Source organism: Balaenoptera acutorostrata, chromosome 8, assembly GCF_949987535.1.
Source record: "Balaenoptera acutorostrata chromosome 8, mBalAcu1.1, whole genome shotgun sequence".
In the NCBI taxonomy this organism is placed as follows: Eukaryota; Metazoa; Chordata; class Mammalia; order Artiodactyla; family Balaenopteridae; genus Balaenoptera; species Balaenoptera acutorostrata.
The window spans coordinates 115,941,645-115,966,333 of record NC_080071.1 but is presented as its reverse complement, the minus strand read 5'-3'; the positions used below and the strand labels follow the sequence as shown (position 1 = coordinate 115,966,333).

General features: G+C 35.3%; 1 protein-coding gene across 2 annotated transcripts in view; it reads right to left on the bottom strand.

Annotated features, from left to right (window-relative positions):
- Nucleotides 1-24,689, bottom strand: part of RAB3GAP1 (RAB3 GTPase activating protein catalytic subunit 1) — a 110,632-nt gene that overhangs the window by 30,235 nt on the left and 55,708 nt on the right. For both annotated transcript variants that reach the window (XM_057551843.1, XM_057551844.1), the window contains exons 8-17: nt 21,170-21,269; nt 18,185-18,266; nt 14,354-14,422; nt 12,987-13,060; nt 10,412-10,504; nt 9,828-9,997; nt 7,855-7,944; nt 6,186-6,358; nt 4,887-4,941; nt 3,692-4,063 (exon numbers count right to left, since the gene is read on the bottom strand). In XM_057551843.1, the coding sequence (XP_057407826.1) occupies nt 3,692-4,063; nt 4,887-4,941; nt 6,186-6,358; nt 7,855-7,944; nt 9,828-9,997; nt 10,412-10,504; nt 12,987-13,060; nt 14,354-14,422; nt 18,185-18,266; nt 21,170-21,269 (1,278 nt within the window). The remainder of the gene's footprint in view (nt 1-3,691; nt 4,064-4,886; nt 4,942-6,185; nt 6,359-7,854; nt 7,945-9,827; nt 9,998-10,411; nt 10,505-12,986; nt 13,061-14,353; nt 14,423-18,184; nt 18,267-21,169; nt 21,270-24,689) is intronic.

Sequence of the window (24,689 nt, the reverse complement as noted above, 5' to 3'; positions counted from 1 at the left end):
GAATATCTCCAGGACCCTGGGGTAGTTAATTTCTTAACAGGAGACAAAAGCAGTATCCACATAAGAAAAATATTGGTAGATCAGACCTTATTAAAATTTAAAATGCCTATTCAACAAAAGGCATCATTAAGAAAGTGAATAGGCAAGCCACCAACTAGTAGAAACTATTTGTTATAGGTAGACAGACAGATACAGATATATACACCTCAGAACTCATATCCAGAATATATGAAGAATTCCTACAAAGCAATAGGGAAAAAGATAACTAACTTTGAAAAAATAGGTAAAGGTCTTGAACAGGCACTTGACCAAGAAAATATCCAAATGGGCAATAAATATATGAAAATGTGTTGTCATTATTCATCAGGGAAATGTAAAAACATGAGATACTACTACATACCCCTCAGAAAGGCAAAAATTAAAATGACTGAAATTATCAAGTGTGCAGAGAAGAGTTAACATAGCAGGCCTTAGACTATTATCCTCAGAAAGGCCTGTTTGCAAAGTTGGCCCTCGGCTGGCTTCTGGGAACCTGGATTCCGGCAGAGTCCCACCATACTCAGAACTGATAAAAATGGTTCACTATGCGTAAACTCTTTGTGCAAACACTATGGTTTATGCTGAATACCTGCTTTCCTTCTGGGAGTCTGGAATTTTGGCACATGTTAGGCAGAGGGTGCTTTGTGACCAGGCCCCAGTAAAAAAAAACCCTGAGCACTGAGCCTCTGACAAGTTTCCCTAGTAGATAGATAACATTTCACATGTGGTCACAATCAGTTGTGGAGTTAAGTGCATCTTGTGTGACTGTACTGCGAGGAGACTCTTGGAAGCTTGTGCTTGATATCCTCTGAACTTTGTCCCATGTGCCATTTCCTTTCACTGATTTTGCTTTGTGTCCCTTTGCTCTATTAAGTTACAGCTGTGAGCATGACTATATACTGAGTCCTGTGAGTCCTCCAAGCAAATCATCAAACCTGGGAGTAGTGTTGGGACCCCTGACACACCAAATGTAAGAGATTATGTGGAATAAACCACAATTATTATGCATTGTTGGAGGGAATGTAAATTAGTTCAACCACTTTGGAAGACTGTTTAGCAATATCTACTAAAGCTCAAACATATTGCTACCACATGGCCCAACAATTCTACTCTTAAGAATATATCCAAAAGAAAATGAGTATGTTCACCAAAAGACACATAAGAATTTTCATTTGTTTATAATAGCTCAAACTGTAAACAACTTAAATTGCATCAACAGGTGAATGGATAAGCAATATAAGAATCGAGTGGCATATTCATATAACAGAATACTATAAAGTAATAAAATTTGCACAAATACTGATTCATATAATGACACAGATGAATCTCACAGATGGTTGTTAAATAAAAAAGCACAACACAAGAGTACATAATTCCATTCATACACAAAAGAGCAAGCAAAGTATGATTACATTTATGATATTCAAAAATTGACAAAACTAACCTATGCTGATATAAGTTAGAAAAAAGAGTCACCTGGAGGGGAGTACTCAATACATCTGCCTATTTAAATTTTAAAAAATTAAATTAAAAATTCAGTTCCTTAGTTGCACTAGCCACATTTCAAGCACTCAATAGCTACATATAGATAATGGCTATAGTACTAGAGAACACAGGTAGAAAATATATGTGTCCATCTTCACAGAAAGTTCTACTGATTATTGCTGTTCTAGGATGATGAGAATTTTCTATATCTTGATATGGGTGATAGTTATATTAGTTTTTATTTATTTTTTTTTAATTTTTTATTTTTTATTTTTCTGAGTTAATTTTTTTATTGGGATATAATTGACATGTAACATTCTATTAGTTTTACATAGGTTTTTTTTTTTTTTTAATTTATTTATTTATGGCTGTGTTGGGTCTTTGTTTCTGTGCGAGGGCCCTCTCCAGTTGTGGCAAGTGGGGGCCACTCTTCATCGCCGTGCGCGGGCCTCTCACCATCGCGGCCTCTCCTGCCGCAGAGCACAGGCTCCAGACGCGCAGGCTCAGCAATTATGGCTCATGGGCCCAGTTGCTCCACGGCATGTGGGATCCTCCCAGACCAGGGCTCGAACCCGTGTCCCCCGCATTGGCAGGCAGACTCTCAACCACTGCGCCACCAGGGAAGCCCTTACATAGGTTTTTAAATATGAAAAAACTCACCAAGCTGTACACTTAAGATTTGTGCACTTTATTTAGTTATAATTTATTAACTCAATAGATAAGTAAACAAATGTTTTTAAAATAACTAGGAGAAAACATACACAATGTATATAACAGAGGATTATATCTAATATATGAAGGACTCATATAAATCAATAAGAATAGGACAGCAACCTAAAAGAAAAATGGAATGCAATTCACAGGAAAGGATGGCATAAACATATTAGAAGATATTTAGGTTCATCAAAAATCAGGGAACAACAATCTAGAACACTGAGATACCACTTTTGCCCGTCATATTGGCAAAAATTTTTTTGACTGGTAATGTCAACTAAAAAAAAAATTAAATAAAATATGAATACAAGTAACGTGAGTGCAAGAACCTTACTATATAGTTTGCTACTAAAATCCTAAGGTCTAGGACAGTGGTTGGCATATATTAGACACTCAATACATATTTATGGAGGAAGAAAGTATGAAAGGAAAGTTGGGGAGAGAATGTAATTCCCTTACTCCTATATTCATCAATGACAGGGTATAAAATAGGTGCAGCCCTTTTGAAGAGGAATTTTATAGCTTATATATCTGTTTTTCTAGAAATTCCATTTCTCATTTCTTCCTTAGAGAAACACTTATATGTGAACAGATAATATATGAAAAACTACAAGAATCTGCTACATTACTGTAGCACTGTAATAGCAATAAGCTGCAAATAACATATATTGTGCATTAAGAGGGGAATGGCTCAATAAGCTTATCGCTCTTCCATGCCGTGGAATATTACCCAGCAATTAAAGAGATGAAGTAGATCTACATGTAATGACATAAAGAGATCTTCAAGACACATTAGGTTAAAAAACTACACACCAATGCACACATTTTTAAAAATCCACAAAACTATGTATCATATGCATACACATACATACATCAAAGCATAGAAACAGGTGTAAGAAATTATAACCCAAACCAATAATAGTGGTTACTTCTACAGATGAGAATTGGAATTAGTCGGTGGTGGCTTTTACTTTTTCTAGATTGAGTTTTTCACAATAAAATGTATTCACTTATTACCTATGCAAAAAAGCCCAACAAAAACTATTGCTCTTCCTTAGGTTTTGAGTTGTTGCTATTCTACTTCCTAATGGTATAAAATGGATTCAAACTGCATATTAGAACAGATAAAAACTAATTATATAATTAAAGAATTTTTACTTTTGTTCTTCCAATATTTTTGGATTTTGTGTTTTTAAACACCTGAGTACCCACCACTAAGTTAAACATGAACTAATAGATCACCTTATACATGATGAGCTACTGTCTACTGAAACTTCAAAACATTTCTCAGTTGTACAAATAGTAGACCTAAAAGCCCCAATAGTCAAATTTATAGATCTCTGAACATAGAACTGTTTAAAGAATTGCCTCTACCCAAAGCAATCATCTCTTACTAGGATAAAGTTATATAAACAACAAAAAATAAAACTTAAAGAACCAGTCCATGTCCTACCTGGGTCACTGGAATATAGAGAGGTTCTCCATTATGTAGCAGTGTAAGTTTCCCATGCTGATGGAGTCGTCCTTCTGGCTTTAAACTTGCCATCTCCTTAGGTCCTCCTTTCTTGCCACTCTCTTGTCCATTTCCCTTAAGTTCTTCAGTATCACTTAGGCATTCAAAAAATTCTTCCTCGCTGTCACTCCAAGAATCCCATGATTTTCCCACCTCTCCCTTTTCCTTATCCATATCTTTTAGATTGTCTGGCCCCAGCTGGTCTCCAGATTTTCCAGCATCCCCTGAATACGTATTAGTTACATTATCTGAAGGATTTGTCTTTCTCCCCTCATCACGTGCCTTCTTTCTTTCAATACAACAATTTAACATCTGAAAAAACATTCATATTTGAATTGTTAGGCAGTTAGTCAGACATGAGCAGGTCCCCGCCCCATTCTGGACAGGGTCATCCTTCTCTCCCCCATCTGGACGCCGGTGATCAGAACACGCCCAGAGATCCTCCCTTTTGTGGTCAAGGACCGCTAAGTTTCCAGCCTTATTACCACCAAGCTAGATAAAACCCACCAGCATAGGTTGGCGCAGGAGCACCAAGACCTAAAAGGTGATTCAAAGTAACCCAGGGCTCATTTTGCCGTATTTGTAATAAATGAGCACTACGGTTTTCCCCCCACGCCCATGGGTTTCACTTGGGTGCTTATGCGTTAAGTGCCTGCGCACGAGGAGAAAAGTTATGTAACCTAAAGCTGTCAATCAACTTGTCAGTCAAATGACACATGAAGGGACTTTCCGCCTGAAAAGCCAACCGTATCCCCACTGCAGGATGGCTTCTGGTTTCCAGAAAGCCTGCTCTCATCCTTTCTCAGGAGTGTACTTCCGCTTTGCTTAATAAAACTTCCACTGCTTAAAACTGCTCTATGTCTCTCGACTGAAGTTTTTCCTTGGGGAGGACAAGGACTGAGGAAATTGCTGTTCCGCTGGTGACAGTTACAGTAAAATAAAAATCTATCCACTACTTGAATATTTTATTTTCATTCTCCACCCTTTCCCGGGACCTTGTTGTGAATGACAACGACTTAAGTAACCTACAGCACGACAATGAGAATAGCCTATAATCCATTATCACATTTAATATCAGAATAAGCTCCGATTGAACCAAGACCACATTTATATGCTGTCACTGGGAAATCTTTACCTGTAGTTTCTGATGCAGTAAACAACATCTTAGATCTGGGGGTCCACTTGCTAATCTATCAAATAAAGTAGTGGGAAAAACAGCTTAGTAAAACTGCTTCAGATATTCATATTTTTATACTACCATATATTTTAGTCACATTGATAAGAAATCAGAACTAGGTTTCTATAGATAAGGCAACTGAGATGGACCAAATAAAATTAAAAGATCAAAATTTATTTTATCCCCCTAGTCCATAATTCACCAACAGTAACAGCAAACTAGTGATAGCTCTCAAGCTAACAGAAACTTGAAAAAAATTTTAAAGCCTAGAAATTCACCCTAGGAAGTAGCTAGCATGTAGTATTTCATGCCTTACAAAAGAGATTATACTATATATTCATTTCTCAATCATTATGGTGGATTCTCAATATAAAATCCATTGATCTCCACCTCTCTTTTGCTAAAAGGAGCCTGGACTGCCCCTAGGCTAAATCACTAGGTTCCCAGTAATCAGCCAAGAGAGAATCCAGCTAAGCAGAGGCTGGCAGACCGAAGAGTAAACATTTTTGGATCAAATACCACTTTATATTACTTATATCATGACTCTCCTCCCTTAGTTTGAGTAGCACAGGTAAATGGGCAGTAACCTATGCAGTACCAACATATATGCTAACTAAACTCTTTAAATGAAATGTCAATATAAATTATACCAAAAAATTATAGGTAATGTCTAATACCTGAACTTATGAACTTTAAAGATTTTTTTTCCAACTATAAAAATGTATGTTCATGACAGAAGATTTAGAACACAAATGTATACACAAATGTATAAAGAGCAAAATAAAAACATAATTCACACCTGGGAAAACTACTGTTAACATCTGGTTGTATTTCTTTCCAATTATTTTTCTATACATATTTCTATATATATTCTATATATTTTTCAATATTCTCTATCAGCATAATTGAAAGCATAGTTGAAAGCACTCTGTATACATAACACTATATTCTACTTTACTACAAATATTGTGATCACTTTCTATATTATTAGAGATTCTTGGAAAAAAAACTTTCCATTATAGAGACATATCATGATTTATTTAACCACTCCTTAATGTTTGATATTTAGGTTGTTTAACTTTTTTTTTCCTATTATAAATTTGCTGCAGTGAATACCTCTGAAAAGAAATCGTGTCCTAAGTTTCTTACCACTTTCTTAGGGCAGATTTCCTAGAAGAGGAGAATTAATGGGTCAAAAGTCAAATTTTGCGAACAAACAAAAATCCTATCTCTAAAGCTGGAAACTGAAATTATTACCCTGGAATCAGAAAGTTGTTCTCCCATCTGAAGCGCATTTCAAGAACAAACTCCTGCCAGAGATGTGCGACTCCTTTCAGTCCTCCGTGGTAGAAATTGACCATACAAAGACACAGAGCCAATTTGTATGTTAAACTATCAGATGGTGCAGATTTGAACTGATTGTAGAGGTTCTAAATTTAACGAAACAGAAACAAAGCAAAACTTGTTAACAACATATTTACCTGTATAATCAAAAACTGTGTAGGTAGAGATTTTAATACTGAAATTAATCTATCCTACCAAACCGGCTTTTATCAAATGTCTAATACAGTATTGCCTAAATTGTTCTTAGGCAGCTCCATGTTTTCAAGATGTCTGTAAGTATCAAAAAGTGAAGCTATAGTTTAGTGAGCCTAAAGTTATAGCTTTCAATTTCTTCTGTGGAATCTTTAAGATATATTCCGAATTTCATGTGTTGTTATAAAAATCTTTTAATTACAAATGAGTACACACTTGTCAAAATCAAAAACATAAAATCAGAACTGTATAAACTGAAAATGTAAAGCCTGCTTTTCCTCCTCAGTTCACGAAATCACTTCCCCAAAATAACTGTTAACAATTTGATATATCTACACACCTGTCATTTAAACTCTCATTTCTCAATTTATCAAAGACTTGAAAGAGGAAAACATGAAAATTTTACTTCATTTTACATGTTACTTCATTAAAGAATTTTCCACTCTCTGTCCAGTTTTGAAATACAAAGTAGAATCTGCTGCAAAACGTAAATTTGATGATTTATGAAAAGTGTAAAATGAAGGCAATCCTATAACCATGCACAATATATTTGTTATTTTTTTCACTGTTTCCAGAAAAGTTCTACACAAAATATGTATCTATGCCAATATTCTATAGTAGGGCATTGTCTGAATGAAGGCCATGATATCATCTTCACTCAAGTTTTACTAAGGTGATTTTTAAAATAAAAAGATCCTTATTTCAAAACAGAGAAAGCTTTATAGTGAGTGCTAGAAAATTTTCACGTATTCCTTATCCAAGTCTTTGATAAATTGAGAAAAGAAAGCTTAAATGACAGGTGTAGAGCTATAAAACTGTTTACAGTAGTCATTGTTGTGAACTAGATTTCATGACTGTTGCTAGAAATATAGCAAAACCCCTAGAAATTCAATGCATTTAAAATATTTTAGGGCTCCCCTGGTGGTGCAGTGGTTAAGAATCCGCCTGCCAATACAGGGGACACAGGTTCAAGCCCTGGTCCGGGAAGATCCCATGTGCTGCAGAGCAACTAAGCCCGTGAGCCACAGCTACTGAGCCCACGTGCCACAACTACTGAAGCCCACACACCTAGAGCCCGCGGCTCTGCAACAAGACAAGCCATCGCAATGAGAAGCCCGCGCACTGCAACGAAAAGCAGTCCCCGCTCGCCACAACTAGAGAAAGGCCACACACAGCAACGAAGACCCAATGCAGCCAAAAATAAATAAATAAAACAAATAAATTTTTAAAAATTTTTAATAAAAAAAAATATTAATTAAATATGTAAGTAATTAACTTACATATTCTTACATATTACATATTTACATATTACATATTCTTACATATTACATAATTCTTACATATTCTTACATATATATACATTAATATGTAAGTTAATTAATTAACTTACATATTCTTCACTCTCTAATGGAGGATTACTGTTGTCTGTTGAAGAAGTCCCATCTAACGGTTTCTCAGAAGCAGCATCAGGGAATAAGAACTTAGGAGGGAGGAAGAAAGAAAATAATAATCACATCTTCAACGAAATTTCTCATTTTGACTTTTGTAACTCATATAAACACTGACTTTTTAATGGTTTTGTTTTTAAAATGATGAGAATGCTCTTACTGTACTGCCCAGTTAGTTCTACAATATCCAAACATTTTCTATTTTTCTTCAAAAATACATTGTTTCAGTGACTAGTCAATTTTAAAATCAGATTTTTCTTGAATGTAACCACCTGGTTCTGTGAATTGTTTAGTTTACAAAAGGCAAAACCAGAATCTCTTCACTATGATTTCAGGCTCATCCAATGTCATTAAATTTTTTTTAATGTTATTATTAAAAAGACAAAACTATAAAAGAAAATTTTAAAACACCCAAACATTCATGAGGCTCTGTAGAGAAGAATCATCCATGGGTTTTTATATATGAAATGCTAAAAGTATGATATTAAAGACCCGTAATTTTATCTTACGAGATACCCATAGAAAGCGGGAAGCAGACTAAACCTGTAATGACCAGTATATCTTTTCCACATGATTTCTGTTAACATGTGTGAGGGAGTGTGTGTGTGTGTCTGTGTCTGTGTGTCTGTGTCTGTGTGTGAGACAGGGTGTGGAGAAGTGGTAAAAAGCTATATAACTGGAATAAAATCTCTACGGATACATTCTTAAGAAGGGGCCTTCTCTACAGAAATTTACTTTCAATTCTTTTATCACTATTCTTCCCAAGTGTTTTGTGGTACTGCTGACTTGTAATTCCTTTTACTATGCATACTTTGCCACGTATTACAGAACATGCTGAACAGACTTTTTTAAATGAGAGGAACTACCAAGTGCCAACCTCCACTACTAAGCACATTTACAAACAGTAGCCTATTCTCCTACCACTATGTGAACTACGTTATCAGTGCCCACATCTTACAAATATACAAACTAAAAATGTGGCTAAAAGTCTTGCTCAGGTAAAGAGCAGGGATAAGATTAACATCAAGTTTTCAAGTCCTATATTCTTTTCATTGCACTACTCTTGAAGGTTTTTCCCAAGAAAGTCTTAGTGCACAAATTGCCAGAAGTACGATTACAACTACAATTAGAGTAAGAGTAGCTATCATTTAGCAAAGGCCTATTTTATGCCAGTGTAACAGAAGGTCCTTTAGTACTCACAACAATCTCACAGGTTTTTATTAGACTCATTTCAGATGAAGAACCTGAAGTTAAATGGCTTGTTCAAAGTCATACCATAAGTTAGGATTAAACCCTGTGTATGGCTCCTAGGCCAGGCCTGTTCCACCACCCTATACCTAGGAGACACCCTAGCCCCTTCTAGTACTCGCTATAAAGTTTTCTCTGGACTGTTGTGAAAGAAAGTTTTCCAGAATACCATTCTGATCATGTCAACCTTCTGCTTAAAATGGCATTAAACTGTTAAGATGAAGTCCAGTGCTTCAACATGGCAGGTTACCTGCTACTCTCCTCATCCCTGGCCACCCTCTGGGAAGTACCCTGCCATATACCAAACTGTCCAACATGCTCTCTCAGCTTCTGCTATTTCTCTGCTTCTAAACCTTCTTCCCTTTAACACTTAGCACAAATGTCCCTCTTTACGAAGCTTTCCCGGATCCCCACACTGCTCAGACAGAGATAGATGCACCCTCTGCTGTGTTCTCACAGCCCCTTTGCCAGAATTCTCCATGTAACATGGTACTGTAACTACTATTTACTTTCCTTCTTCCCACTACACTAGTGGGGACTCAATGTGGAGACGATGTTTTACTCATTTTATATTCCCAATCCAGTGCCTGCCACATAGATGGGATTGAATAGATAATGAATAAATGAGTATGCATAAAGACATATAAAAACATTACATTTAGTTTACCAAGAGAATAGTATTGAGGACATCATTATTCAGTGGTGATTCTTCTGCACCTCTCTGTTTTCGTATTTTCTTCTTTGCAGTGTGTACCATATTTGAAACTGATAATTTATGAATTGGAACCGGTGCAGGTTCTGTCAACTTTGACAAAGCATGAGTTATATCAGCAACTTCTATAAAAAGAACAGAAATGAATACATATTATATCACCAACCTTGGCAGGTTAAAGTGATGAATAAACTGATGACTGTACAGAATATTTTAGTCACTCTTTTCATTAGTGACTTTTTACTAATACACATGTTCAGCTTTATATGGATGCATGATTGACAAAGGTGTAGCATAATTTCTGCCCAGGGAACTTCAAAAATAAACCTCTAAAACCCTGCTTTTCAAAATATCTTACATTTTTGGTGGAAAGAACTTATTAATCACACAATGTTTTAAGCTCAGGGTATAGCCTGGAGAAAACGGTAGCTGCCTAGTTCATCAAAACTTGCTTCCCCAACGTAACTCAAATTAGAAAAATAGATGAAAAGTTGCTGGAACATTTGAAAATAACTTTTAAAAAAGGAGAAAGGTGTCACCTCTTCCTTCTTCCTCAAATGTGGATCGTCCGAGAATCTCATCAGTTGACTCCTTTCGACGGCAAATTTTAAAAAACTCAGTGACAAAATCACCTACATAGAAAAAAATGTTACTCATTTTTAAAACATTAACTGAAAGAAATCAGTCCTATAAATAAAAGTACATGTCTGTTCACAAAAGCTATTAGCTAAGATATGATAGAAAAAGAACCATTCAGTTTTTCTACCCTATCCAAAAAGTAATCCTACTTCAAAGGTAGCCTTGCTTTCTCTCCATAGCCCAGGATATTAAAACAGTTTTTCCTTAGAATTACTTCTAGAATGAAAGGAAAAAATAATTGAACCTAATATATTAAGCAGTTACTATTTGCCTGAATAAGCCAAATAGTATCTATTCTCATTAAGTTGTACAAGTTACAAGAATATTACTATATATATGTAGTGGTCTTCTTTCCCTAGCTGCCACCCTACTAGAATTCTGAATCCATTAGAAAAATAAAAATAAAAATAAATTCTAAAGATATGTTTCTACAGGATTAAAAATCATGTAGGATGAAGTTATTTCAGCTTCAACTGCATGTTAATGATATGCTTTGTGTCATTATAAGAAAGGGGGAAAAGGTTTGATATATTCTAAAGAGCTTCTATGAGATATGTTTGCACAAAGAAATTAAAGCTTAAGAAGAACCATCAGTACTAAAATTATTAGACAATACAATATACTAATTACATCCAAGTTTCAGAATTCACCAACTAGTTCTGAATAAACCTGGAACATTTTCTGGAGTTCTTCAGACAAGTAGGAAAATCCTATAATCTAGTCATATAAACTATACGACTATAGCTTATTGTAGTATATGACTACATAATCCTATAATCTAGTCATATAAACACAAAGTTAAAGAGACAGGGTGAGATTATGGGACAGAAACTTAAAATGAGAATACTTTTAATTCTAAGGTCCTCTGTAATTATCACAAAAGTCAGCGGCTGAGGAATAATAAGGAACTAGGAAAAAATTTAGTGACTAAATTTAATAATTTAGTAAATCAATGATTAAACAAGAGAAACCATTTATTGAATACTCATTATAGACAGGCACTGCGTTAAATGTGATACACAAACACACATGTGCATGATCTTATTTGATCCTCTCACTAACACTCTGAAGTATGTACTATTGTTACCTCTATCTTACTGACACTGGAAGAGATTGTGCAACTTGCTCAAACTGGTGGATCTAGGATTTCAAACAAGGTCTATCCAACTCAAACTCTTGATATAAACCCTCTACTATCTCCCTATACCCCAAGACAAATTCACTGATGGCAAGAATTTTACCTTATCTTTGTATTCACTATTATATAGTTAGCACAGATGGCAGTGCTAATAAGCATTTAATGAACAGCACATAATAAATGATAAAGAGCCCAAGAAAAAAATGCTTTAGAGAAATGCCCTAATATTGTCATCAATAACTCCTCGGTTGAACGGTAATTTATCAGGTTAAATGACATAAAGGTGGCATGGATGAACACAGAAATGAAGAAAATAATTTTCATGTGTATTAAATATAAGAGAGAAAAAGACTGGAAAGAGGAGGTGGGTTCAGAAGATTTCATGAAAGAGATATTATCTACAAAAATGGGAAGGGAAAGATAATTCTAGACATGGGATATAATAATAGGATCTGAATACCAATGGATAGCTTTTAAAGTATTTCTATTTATGTTATTCCACTGACTTCTTCAGATATCCCTATGATGTGTACAAGATTATTAACACCTCTTTTCCTCTATCAGAAAAAAGATTTGCAGGTACAATACAGAGCCCTATAGAAGGGCTCTAAGAAGACTGTCAAATTCAGTGTGGACTGCAGAAGACAAAAAGGGGTTCCACTCACTACAATGGAAGATGCACAGTATGCCACAGGAAGGAAAAAAGGAGTGACATAAAAGCATCAGGAGGATAAAACTCAGGTCATGGGAAAATACAGAGAATTTTGAGGTACAGACTGGTTAAAACCAAATGACAAGAAAGCATGTCTGCTAGTACTATTCAAGAGTAACCAGAAGGGGGCTTCCCTGGTGGCGCAGTGGTTGAGAATCTGCCTGCCAATGCAGGGGACACGGGTTCGAGCCCTGGTCTGGGAAGATCCCACATGCCGCGGAGCAACTAGGCCCGTGAGCCACAACTACTGAGCCTGCGCGTCTGGAGCCTGTGCTCCGCAACAAGAGAGGCTGCGATAGTGAGAGGCCTGCGCACCGCGATGAAGAGTGGCCCCCACTTGCCGCAACTAGAGAAAGCCCTTGCGCAGAAACGAAGACCCAACACAGCCATAAATAAATAAATAAATTTTAAAAATATTAAAAAAAAGAGTAACCAGAAGGACTCACTGCTGTTGACAAAGGTTTATTGTTAATGGAGTTAACCGAGGAGGTCACGATGTAAAAAAATAAAAATAAAAAATACTTTTCGGATAGGTGAAATAAAGTATAAAGAATACATTCAGTGTTCCTGATCTGGAGGATAGACAGATTCGTGTTATTTCAGGAAAGGAACATAAACATCTTACCTAGCAAACACTGAGGATTATCAGCTTTTCGAACTCTAACAGACCAATGGGGAGCCTGAACAGGATCCAAATCACTAAAATGCAAAACAATAAACACAAGATCCTATTTATGGCAATCTGCAAGACTCATATATTTACCAAAATGCAGTCTAATGAAAACATTATACAGAAGGACAAGCAATCCATTTTGCCTCCCTTAAACTTACTGTTATTCATATGCAGACCATTTAGATAAGTTTAAAAAAAATAAAACCTTAAGACTTCAAAGTTCTTAGACAAAAAAAAGCACAAAAGGAAAAACCAAAATCAAAACAAACTAATCAAAAAACATAAAAATGATCCTGACAGGCAACATACAATGATAATCTAATGAGAATTACATTTTAGGAATAAAGAAAACGAAACGAGAAACAAGCAAGAATCCATAATAATTTTAATCTGCTTTTTGTTACACTATTTATTAATAAAAAAAGAAGCTATAAAAATTTCCACAAGATCAAAAGTGCCCCATTTTCTCAGTTAAACAGATTATGGTGCATTCACTTAATGGAATACTATGCAGCAATTTAAAAACTGACAACACTGATCTACATTTATTAAATGAATAAATATATTAAATGAATGAAGCAAATTAATATATAAAAATATACCTTAAAAAGATATACCCCCAAAATGCTAACTGGTTATTTTTTAAGTAATGAAATTGTAGGTAGTCTTTACTTTTTTCTTTTAATTTATTCATCTAAATCATCTGATTTTAAAAGTTCATGTTACTTTTACCATCAGAAAATACAACACATTTATTTTAATTATTAAAAAAAAAGTCTTCTATTTCTCACTGTTCTGCATCAAGCATGAGAATGTACTAAAATTATGTTCCTCCTTCCCCATGTTCTTCCAGGATCGTGCTCGCTGTAATTTTCAATTTTTTCCTGTGCAATTTTCTATTGCACAGGAGTATATGACATGGATGTCCTGTTATTTGACATTTAATGATCAAATATTATTCCCACATATTTTGATAACCATCATCTCTTCAAAGCCCTTTATCAAATGCTTCTTACCAGCTAAGAAAAGTTCAACAGAATTATGCACTGAATCCCAAACTGCTTAAAAACATCTTTGCTAAAACCAAGTAAGATTCAGATTGCTCATTTTCCCAGAACTAAGGACCCTATCTCCAAAGCCCACAGCTTAAAACACATCTATAATACGTATCAATCAGTCTAAAAAGTGATCTTTAAAAATAGAAAAACAACAACCAACTGTATCAGAAACTGATACAAAGAAAAATTGCTAACCACCTGGCAGTTAATTTATTCTACTGAAGTTTGTGAACCTCAATGTACTACTCTTAACATACTTACGAATAAACATCATTATCCACAATGATACCTTCAGTCAGGTGAGGCCATGTAGTTGCTAAGTGGAGTTCACTAAAATAAACAAAATGTAAAATATATCCATAAGCTTTAATACTGTATATATACATCCTGACTCAACGATTCTACTTCTAGAATTGTATCTTCAGTAAATAACCAGAGATGTACACATAAATATGTTAAAAGTGGTCATTATTTATAATACAATAAAACTGTAAACACCTGGTTTAGCAAACAGTAGCACATTTATATAAAGTTAATGTCTGCAAGAAAAAACTATGCTATACATAATAGCCAAAAAGTAAACCAAATGCCTATCAGCTGATGAATGGATAAATAAAATGTGGTAGTATTACATACAATGGCATATTATACAGTCACAAAAAGCAATGATGTACTGATTCATGCTAAATGTGGATGAACCTCTAAAACATGCTAAGTGAAAGAAGCCAGACACAAAAGGTCATATACGGTATAACCCAATCTATATGAAATGTCCAGAATAGTCAAATCCATAGAGGCAAAAAGCAGATTAATATTTGTCTAGAGCTAGAGGGCCTAGGGAGCCTAGGAGGGGATAACAGTTAAGAGGTGAGGGGTTTCTTTTGGGGGTAATGAAAGTGTTCCAGAATTAGATACTGATGATGGCTGCACAGCTCTGTAAACACTAAAAACACTGAACTGTATACTTTAAAATTGTGAATTTCATGGTACATAAATTATATCTCAATTTTGAAAACACCATGATACAGATCAGGAATTGGCATACTTTTTCTACAAAGGACCAGAGAGTAAGTATTTGGGGCTTTTTATGGGCCATGTAGTTTCTGTTATATTCTTGTTTTTTTTCTTTTAAAACCTTTAAAAATGTAAAAACCATTTTTAGCTCATTACCTATACAAAAACAGGCTATTGGCCAGATTTGGTCCACCGGTCATAGTTTGCTGACCTCTTATTATAGATGAATATTAAATTTCAGAAAGTTTTCATGTGAAATTATAAAATCAAAAACAAGCCACAAAAAATGTACAAGATGACATACATTTATAAAATGTACAAAAATACTATGCAGAAAAGAGTTATCATAACAGGCCTGATACTTAGAAAGGCCTACTTGCAAGGTTGGCCCCTGGCTTGACATCTGGAAACTTGAATTTCAGGAGGATTCCTACCATTCCCTGGTAAGAATAGCTCACTCTGCCTAAATTACCTGTGCAAACAATACGGTTTATGCAAACATCTGGTTTCCTTCTGGTACACGCTAGGCAGAGGGTGCCTACGTGACCAGTCTCTGATTAAAAACCCCAAGTGCTGAGCCTCTAATGAGCTTCCCTGGTAGACAGCCTTTCATACATGTTGTCACAGTTCATTGCTGGGAGGATTAAGCGTGTCCTGTGTGACTACACTGGGAGAGGAAGCTTGTCCTTGGTTTGCTCTGGACCTCACCCTATGTGCCTTTTCCCTTTGCCATTTTTTGCATTGTATCCTTTTGCTGCAATAAATCATAGGCATGAGCACAACTATGGCTGCGTCCTGTGAGTCTTCCTAGCAAATCAACCTAAGGGTGGTGTTGGGGGCCCTTGTTGCATATATATACATAAACATGTACATATATATACCTACTTCATGCATATGAAAAATACTGGAAGCACATAAAGCAAGCTGTTGTCAGTGATCACCTATGAGTAGGGGGATTATGAATTTACTGATTTTTTTTCTTCCTGTCTAGATTCTGAACCCACTTCTTATGTTTGGAGAGTACAGAAGCCAAAAGGGCCAATTATTTCACTTCTCTGATATTTGGTGATGCTCGACTAACTAGCAACTCCTGTCTGAGACACTGAATCTACAAGTACAGTTAGGAATTCACTGTGAGAGCAGGGCCAGCACTACACAACAATGCAGTGTAACCTTGGTTATGAACCGGACAACTAGGCACCCTTGGCTCAAGCCTATTTTCTGAGCCCAGTTCTACAATGGTCCCAATTAAACTTTTGAGTTTGAGTTATCATATACTTTTCCAATAAACTGATTTTTTTGCTTGAATTAGAGTTGACGACTACCATTTGCTACTAAACATATGATTTCTGCCCTTTTTTTAACGTTATCTAAATTTTTTCCACTGAACGTGAATTTATTATTTTAGATAAAACTAATTTTTAATGTTAAAAAAATGACCAAAAACAGTATGTGATATCAGAGGACATGAATGGTTAGAGGTTTAAAACTATATACTCCCGAATATTTTTAGGTATGAACCACAGATTCAGTTCCTAAGCTTTTATGACTATGGCCTCTCCTCTCCCTCTAACTATAGAACAATTTCTTTGACAAGGAGAGAAGACACTGAAAAAAGCCTCTTCATTTCCTCTTCCACTACCAAAGTTGCCTTTTCAAAAGCACAGTGCCCACAACATTTGCTAATCACTGTTTGACTTAAATGGTCTGCCAATGTGCACCGTCTTACCCTCAACTTATTTCTGTATTCTTCTTCAATCACTTGTTCCTTTGCTGACTGACTCCACATGATGATATAAATTTGTAAGAAATATTTAATCATTAAACCTTCAGATTTCTACCAGGTTAATTTATTTCTCTCCCCCTAAAATTTTCCCTTAGTGAAATTCAAATAAATGAACCAGTTGGAGGGCCACAAATATATCTGTAATCCACCCTACACCCTTTCTCCCTTGCTCACTACATTCTAGCCATGATAGCCACCTTCTATTTTCTTCAGTAAACTCGCCAAGCTCTTTCCTGCATCAAGGCACTTTGCACAGGCTCTTCCTTCCACCTGGAATGGTCATTCTCTCACTCTTTGCCTGGCTAAATCCTCCCCTAATTGAGACTCGGAATAAATTTCACTTCCTTTGAGAAGACTTTACTGATAGCGTATCAATCTAAACTAGTTCCTCACTTTACTGTCATTACATCCTGTACTTTTCCTTCAAATTATCCCACAATTTGTAATTGTATGTTTATTTAGGTGATTAGTTCATCTATTTCCTTTAAGTAGACTGTAAATGCCAAGAAGGCAGAAACTGTTTTATTTACTTCGGTATCTTCCTTACTTAGTATAGTGCCTGGCACATATAATAAATATCAATTTTAAAAGATACTCACTTTATTGTCTCCCTTAAGTGATTTTTAAGTTAAAAGTAATATTATTTCTACCTTTATGTGAGAGTATTAAAGATCTATGTATACATGTGAATATATTTTTTAAATAACCAAATAGTTTAACAAATGAGACAGTATCTATATCTGTCTGCACTGTTTATATTTTCCAAATATTTTGCTATCAGTGATTAAATTTTTCAACCCCTGCATTTTCTTGTGAAACAGCTTTTTTTTTTAAGTTCAGTAGTTCTTCTAGAATAGCAACTGGGTAACCTATAAGGTCACCCTTGTGTCTCTTACTTATGTCTTAATTTGTATATTTTGAAAAAGTGGCCAGGAAAAATGAAAACAACTGTTAAATCTGGGTCATGGACATATGAAAGTTTGTTACATAAAATATTGTCTGTGCTTTTCAATATTTAAAATACTTCCCCCAAAGTATACCAAGAATCACTTCTATAAGGAATAATCAATAAATTACATTATGTACATTTTATGTATTACTTTAAACCCTCTTTTACTTCTTAAGTTACAGAGAAAAAAAAAAAAGATGGACAGATTGTTACATGTAGGTCTCTATTTCCAGTACTACATTCATTCCAGGAGGCTGCAGTATTATAAAACACAGTAAAATCAACATCAATATAATTTAAAAAGTAAAGTCCCATAATTCAAATGATATAATGAAATTCGCACCTAATAGGATCTTCACAGGCACCAAATGGTAACTTGCCAAATTCCAGGCCTCCCACTTCTCCTCCTACAAGGGCATCTATATCTAAACAAGAAAAAAAAGTTTTCCATCAGTTAGCCAAAAATGGAGAAATAAGAATTTAAATCTAGGTAGGTCAGCCCTTTGAGAAATTAAAGTTTTAAAAGTGTCTACATTAAGATATATATAGCAAGTTAGAGAACAGTCAGATATTAAAGACTTCCCCCAAGAATGTTATAGTAAAAGGACACATTTAATTCCTATTTGTAAAGTGCTGTATTCAAGCTATGCACTCTAAATTTTACTCTTCTGAAATAGCCCTTAAATATTACTCAAGAGAATATTATTCCTGTAAATTTCATTTTCTCAGAATGTGATTAATAGCATCTAAAAGAAAGATTATCTGAGTATTAAAAAATTTAATCATCAACCTACATTCATCAGTTTTGCTGTCAATAATTTCTGAATAGCCCAAATTAGTCATCATTAATAAAACCTTGTATCAGCTGACAGTACAGAGAAATATCTGAAGTTCAGAAAAGAATTTCCATTCCATTATGAATGGTATCTGAGATTAGAGAAAAATTTAGAGGGTATATCACCCATTAGCTCCATCCCTCTTGAAGAAGTAATAAATACTTCTAAAAGACTTCGAAAAGATTTCTCTTTGAAATAATAGATGGTTGTTTTTAATTATTCACACTACACTAAGAATTTCTAAAATTAAAGTCTACTGTTGAGTTATGAACACTCCCAGATTTGCTAAAATTATGTTTGACAATTATCTACATCTAACTAAATTATTAAAATTAGTTATTAAACAAGTAATTATTAAAATTACTTGAGTCAGTAAATTTTCTAAAGTCAATTCATTCCATTTTTCCAACTAAAGAATGCTTACAATAAAGATCACAATGACTAGCTTTACTATAAGATGTGAATTAAGAGCTTCAAAATTTTTTTTTTAATAATTTTTTTTTTCCCCTACTTTATTTATTTATTTATTTATTTTTGGCTGTGTTGGGTCTTCGGTTCGTGCGAGGGCTTTCTCCAGTTGCGGCAAGCGGGGGCCACTCTTCATTGCGGTGCGGGGACCGCTCTTCATCGCGGTGCGCGGGCCTCTCACTATCGCGGCCCCTCCCGCTGCGGGGCACAGGCTCCAGACGCGCAGGCTCAGCAGCCGTGGCTCACGGGCCCAGCCGCTCCGCGGCATGTGGGATCCTCCCAGACCAGGGCTCGAACCCGTGTCCCCTGCATTAGCAGGCAGATTCTCAACCACTGCGCCACCAGGGAAGCCCTCAAAATTTATAATAAGCACCTTTTTTTTTTTTTTTTTTGGCCACGCCGCACTGCACGCAGGATCTTAGTTCCCTGACCAGGGATCGAACCCATGCCCCCACTGCAGTGGAAGCACGGAGTCTTAACCACTGGACCGCCAGGGAAGTCCTAAGCACATTTTTTAAACCAGTAAGCTAAAAATTATTAATAGACTATAACTGTACAAAACTTTTAGTCAAATTAAAAGTTGAAAAGCTACACTGTAGAATGAAAGGATGATGGGACTTGGAGTTTGACCAGGATTTAAATGTGAACTTTATCACTTGCTGACCATGTGCCCTTGGGCCAGTTACTTTTGTTCTCTAAGAAAGATAATAATACTTGTCTCACAGGTAAATGGGAATTACCTGAAACAGTATATAAAATGCCAGGCACAGTGTCTGGCCAATATTACATGTTCAGTCCCTTCCCTTTGAAAGAGAAAATATTAAAAATTTATATGGCTTTCAATCCACTGAGAAAGAAGGTTAATATTTTGATGCCCATTTTAAAAAACTAGCAATAGAACATTAACAAAGGCGTACTGTTGTCTGGAAACTAAAATTACCAAAACAAACATTTGAGTCTTCTAAAATAAATCTCAGCTTAGGTTTTATTTCCCTCTGTTGTAGTTTTAGATGGAGTTCTTTTACTGCACATTAGTTTCAAATTATTCAGTGGTATATAAAACAGTAGTAGTATATATAACCACCAAAAGCTAAATGTACTACATTAATTTTAGTATCATCCCAAGATAATCAATTTACTATTTTCAATCTCATAAACAAACCAACCATTTTGGAACAAAAATAAACAGTAAAGAATATTATTTTATTATAATTTATTTCTCTTTGAGGAAGGTAGAATGGAAAATGCTTTCAGGCTCGTAAAATCCTTGTTATTATTTTATAGGTTTATATTACATTTCTTATTAGATAGACTTGGATATAATTGTACTTTTTGTGAGAGAAACATCCAGGAACCTAAACCTCACTTAATTAAGCTAAATGTCCACCAGGCTGAGCTTTTCTACAACTTAGATAATGTCTGTTCATATCTGTGTCCTGGCAGAGCCGGCCTATTATAGGCTAATAATTAATGACTGTTAATGAATCAGTATATCAATGGTTAAGTAGGTAAAATAATTTTAATCACATTTTTATAAAAATGCAAGTTAAAATATTCTACAGCTCTTCCAAGCATAAGTGTATATGTATATACACATCTTTTTCTCTTTTCTGCTTTCCTTATTTAGCCCTCTCCTTCAAACTCCACTCTCTGTAAGGTTCTGTGCGTGTCTGTTCTCAGCCTATGAGGGCGGCTTCTCTTATTATATTCTGAAAGCAGACATTTTACTCATTACACACTAATTTGCAGCACACGATGTTCCACAGCAAGGGAATGCTTTATAAATAATATTAGCTTTCAAAAACAGATTGTCAGGTATAGAATAATTCTGTCTCTAGAACAACCTACACAGCTTTTTTTAAGAGAAAAAAATGATAAAGGCAATGAAATCAGCAATATTACATTTAAAATGAGTTACAAATATTTCAAACACTTGAAACACATTGTTAAATAGTTTTAATTTCTGAATATATTTTCTCTCCATTTATATTCAGTAAGTTAAATATAGTTCTAAATTATCTCACCTGGAGGCTGCTGAGGCCAAAAATACTGCTGCCAATCCTGAAGTACATAGGTAAACCGTATAGCAATACTAACTGGAGGCAATGGAGTTAAAGTACATCCCTAGGAAATAAATGCAAAGACAATACCATGTAAATGTTAGTACCCTTGTAAATACCAGAACCAAATTTCGAACTATTGGAATGGATCAATTACTACCTTCATGAAATGTCGATTTTCAGATTACAGTGTTAGATACGGCACGCACATTCTAGCCATGAAAAATGTATGATATTCTAGCCATTGAAAAGGAAAACAAAGTCACTAAGTTATTACAGCCAAAGGTGCAGAATTTAGGAAAACATTTTCATGGGAGAAATTCTCACAGCTTAAAAGCTCAAGAGATGAATTAATGCCAGAGAGCAAATTACATTAAAATAAAGCTGTTTAAACTACTACCAGGAAAAGAGATATTAAATTTTATTATATAAAGTGCTCTTTCAAAATATCTTATACAATTTTAATTATACAAACATAATTTCTTACTATTCTCTTCAGCCATGTTGAATGTGGAAAAAAATGTGACTCATTTTTTAAATAAGGTAAAACTATTATATAAAGTGTAACACTAGGTTTGAGAAGATGATGTCTTTTCTTTCTTTTAAATGAAAATAAACTCAAATTAAAGCCAGTCTTGAATATTTAACCAGAATTTTAGACTGTGACAAACGGCCACTCATGTAGTTTCTATTAATGAATCAGAAAATTTAGATCTATCTTTACATTCATTAAAAATCATAAAAATTAATAATATCATCCAAACATCTCACAATCTCAGCTTCCCTTAATAATGGTTAACCTGTATTAATGTGGCATAGGACCTAAATATGCATAGGAATGACCTAGTAAGCTTGTGAAAATGTAGATTCAGTAGTATTCTGCATATCTACCCAGTTTCCAGGTGTTGCTGATACTGCTGGTCAGGAGGAATAAAGAGACATTTAGCTCAGGAGCAGCATCTATAAATGTCATCAGTAACTTTAACTGAACACAAACTCAATCTCAAGTCACAAAATAAGGTAGCTGCCAAAAAAAAAAAAGCTAATTCAGTTTTGGGCTGCTGTCTCCTAGACAAGCAAGGTAAGATTCTGGCTGGTCAGGAATAATTATTTTTTACTCAGGTCTAGATATCAAATGAGTGTTCACCTGTAATTGGGTGTAAATGATCTAGAAACCATAACAAGGTCACTTTGACATATAACCTCTGCTCCAGTCACATAGCAATGTAGACAAATACAGAAAGAGGTGACCAAAAAGAAATACCTAGGACCAAACATGACATAAATATCTTTGTGGGCCCTAGAAAAGGTACAGAAAATCCAAAGTGTTAAATGGGGCTAAAGGCATACGCTTGCTGAGTTCCACATGCAGACGAAGGCAGGGAGAGCCAGGATTACAGGCTGCATTAAATGGAACCAAAAGTACTCACCCAGAATGAGGGTACTGGAAGACTCTCTGCTTAAGGCAGACCCTGAGGCAGGGCACTCCTGCTTCGTGCAGAGGCTTTGTTGGAAGGTATGGGGCTAGGGAAGGTTGTGTGAGTGGGGGACAAACCCACTCTCATGATCCAAGCAAGCAATCCAATGAGTCCAAGACTCAATGTGCAATACCCCAATATCAACACGGAGCAAAAGGCTCCAAACATCATTTTAAGACCAGTGTCTGAAATATTCTGCAGGTAAGGAGCAACTGCAAAATTACAAAACCACTAGAGAGGATGGGAGAGAAAGTTAAAAACTGTAAATAAAGCCTTCATTCAAAATGAGCCTGCAAACAAAATTTCCCCAGAACATGAAGAAATGTAGTTCTAAAAAAGACAAATATCCAAAACAACAATCAGAATATAAAACTATGAAATATAAGGAACATCTGATAGAATGAAGAATGTCTAAACTGAAAAAGGAAAGACTAGGGTATGAGAGAGTTTTCAAATATTTAGAGGATTATATGGCAAAAGAGGATGTGATTCCAAGGGCAACCACCCTCTGCTGCCACCCTGCCAATGAAGCCTTTTCTAATAATTAGATCCATGTGAAAATGAAATAAACTACCAGTGGAGGGTGAGTGCCTTGGAGTACTTCCAGTAGATTTAAAGAGTAATATTTATAAAGATAGCTTTATAAAGAAAGTATAAGAGAGCCACATATTGGGTAGCTTTAACTATGTAAAACCACTAAAGTACCCAAACCAAGTCTCAATTATCTTAAGTTCAACTCTATCAAATCAACTTTGAGAAATGTTTCATATTTAGACAGGTGAGGTTTGTGAAAGTTCTGACAGATGATGTGATAAACTGATTAGGAACACTTTTGTTTTTAAAGTACAATTAGTAAATAGTCATAATGAAAGTCAGGCTCCACAGATCAAGGCGGTCCCCAGTTTCACTAAAGAGAAGTTGAGTAACGTAGAAGAGTGACATACAAGATCCATGAAAATAACGTTCACTAATGTTTTTTAAGAAGAGGAATAAAGCATTAATATTTGCATCTGACTAGAATTTGATCTAAAATAATTAAATATAATTGAAGACTTCTGGTAAGAACAACGTAAAACTAATGGGGTAGAAATAACGCACACTTGCCTTTTTCAAAAATTCTTCAAAGCAACACGTGTAGAATTAAGCAGTACTTAAAGCATTTCAAAGTCCAGAAAGGTTTTGAAAAAAAGTTACATACAGACATGGAACTTTCTAAAAGATATGCTTCTATGCTTTTTTTAATAGAGATAATCACAAGAAACAGCTAACAATAGTTATTTTGAGAAAAGGGACTAAGGGTATAAAGAAGTTTTTACTTAAATTTCTTAACCCAGGATATGCAGACTTTTTTTTAAATGTCAAACGGATGTATCTGGGTGGTGATAATCCTACCACCCTGCTATTTATGGCCTCAAAACTGAAAACATATTTTTTATGAAATTAAATTCTAATCCTAAATATCTTTCTACAAACAATGTATGTTAAAAAAGACGTTTCAGCGTTTTTTCTTACATTTTTTTCCTTTTCAAAATTTGCAAACCTTCAGAAAGGTTGCAAAGCTAGCGTAATGAATACTGGTATGACTTTCACCAAGTTCACCAATTAACATTTTGATACACGCACATACTATCATATATTTACATAAACAATTTTTTTGGCTGAACCTCTGAAAGTTAGTTATAGGCATCATGGCAATTCACCCCTAAATACTTCAGCATGTAATTCCTATGAACAAGGATTATCACACTCAAGAAGTTTAATATTGATACTATTTTCTAACATACAGTCCATATTAAAATTGCCCCCGGGCTTCCCTGGTGGCGCAGTGGTTGAGAGTCTGCCTGCTAATGCAGGGGACACGGGTTCGAGCCCTGGTCTGGGAAGATCCCACATGCCGCGGAGCGGCTGGGCCCGTGAGCCACAGCTGCTGAGCCTGCGCGTCTGGAGCCTGTGCCCCGCAACGGGAGGGGCCGCGATAGTGAAAGGCCCGCGCACCGCGATGAAGA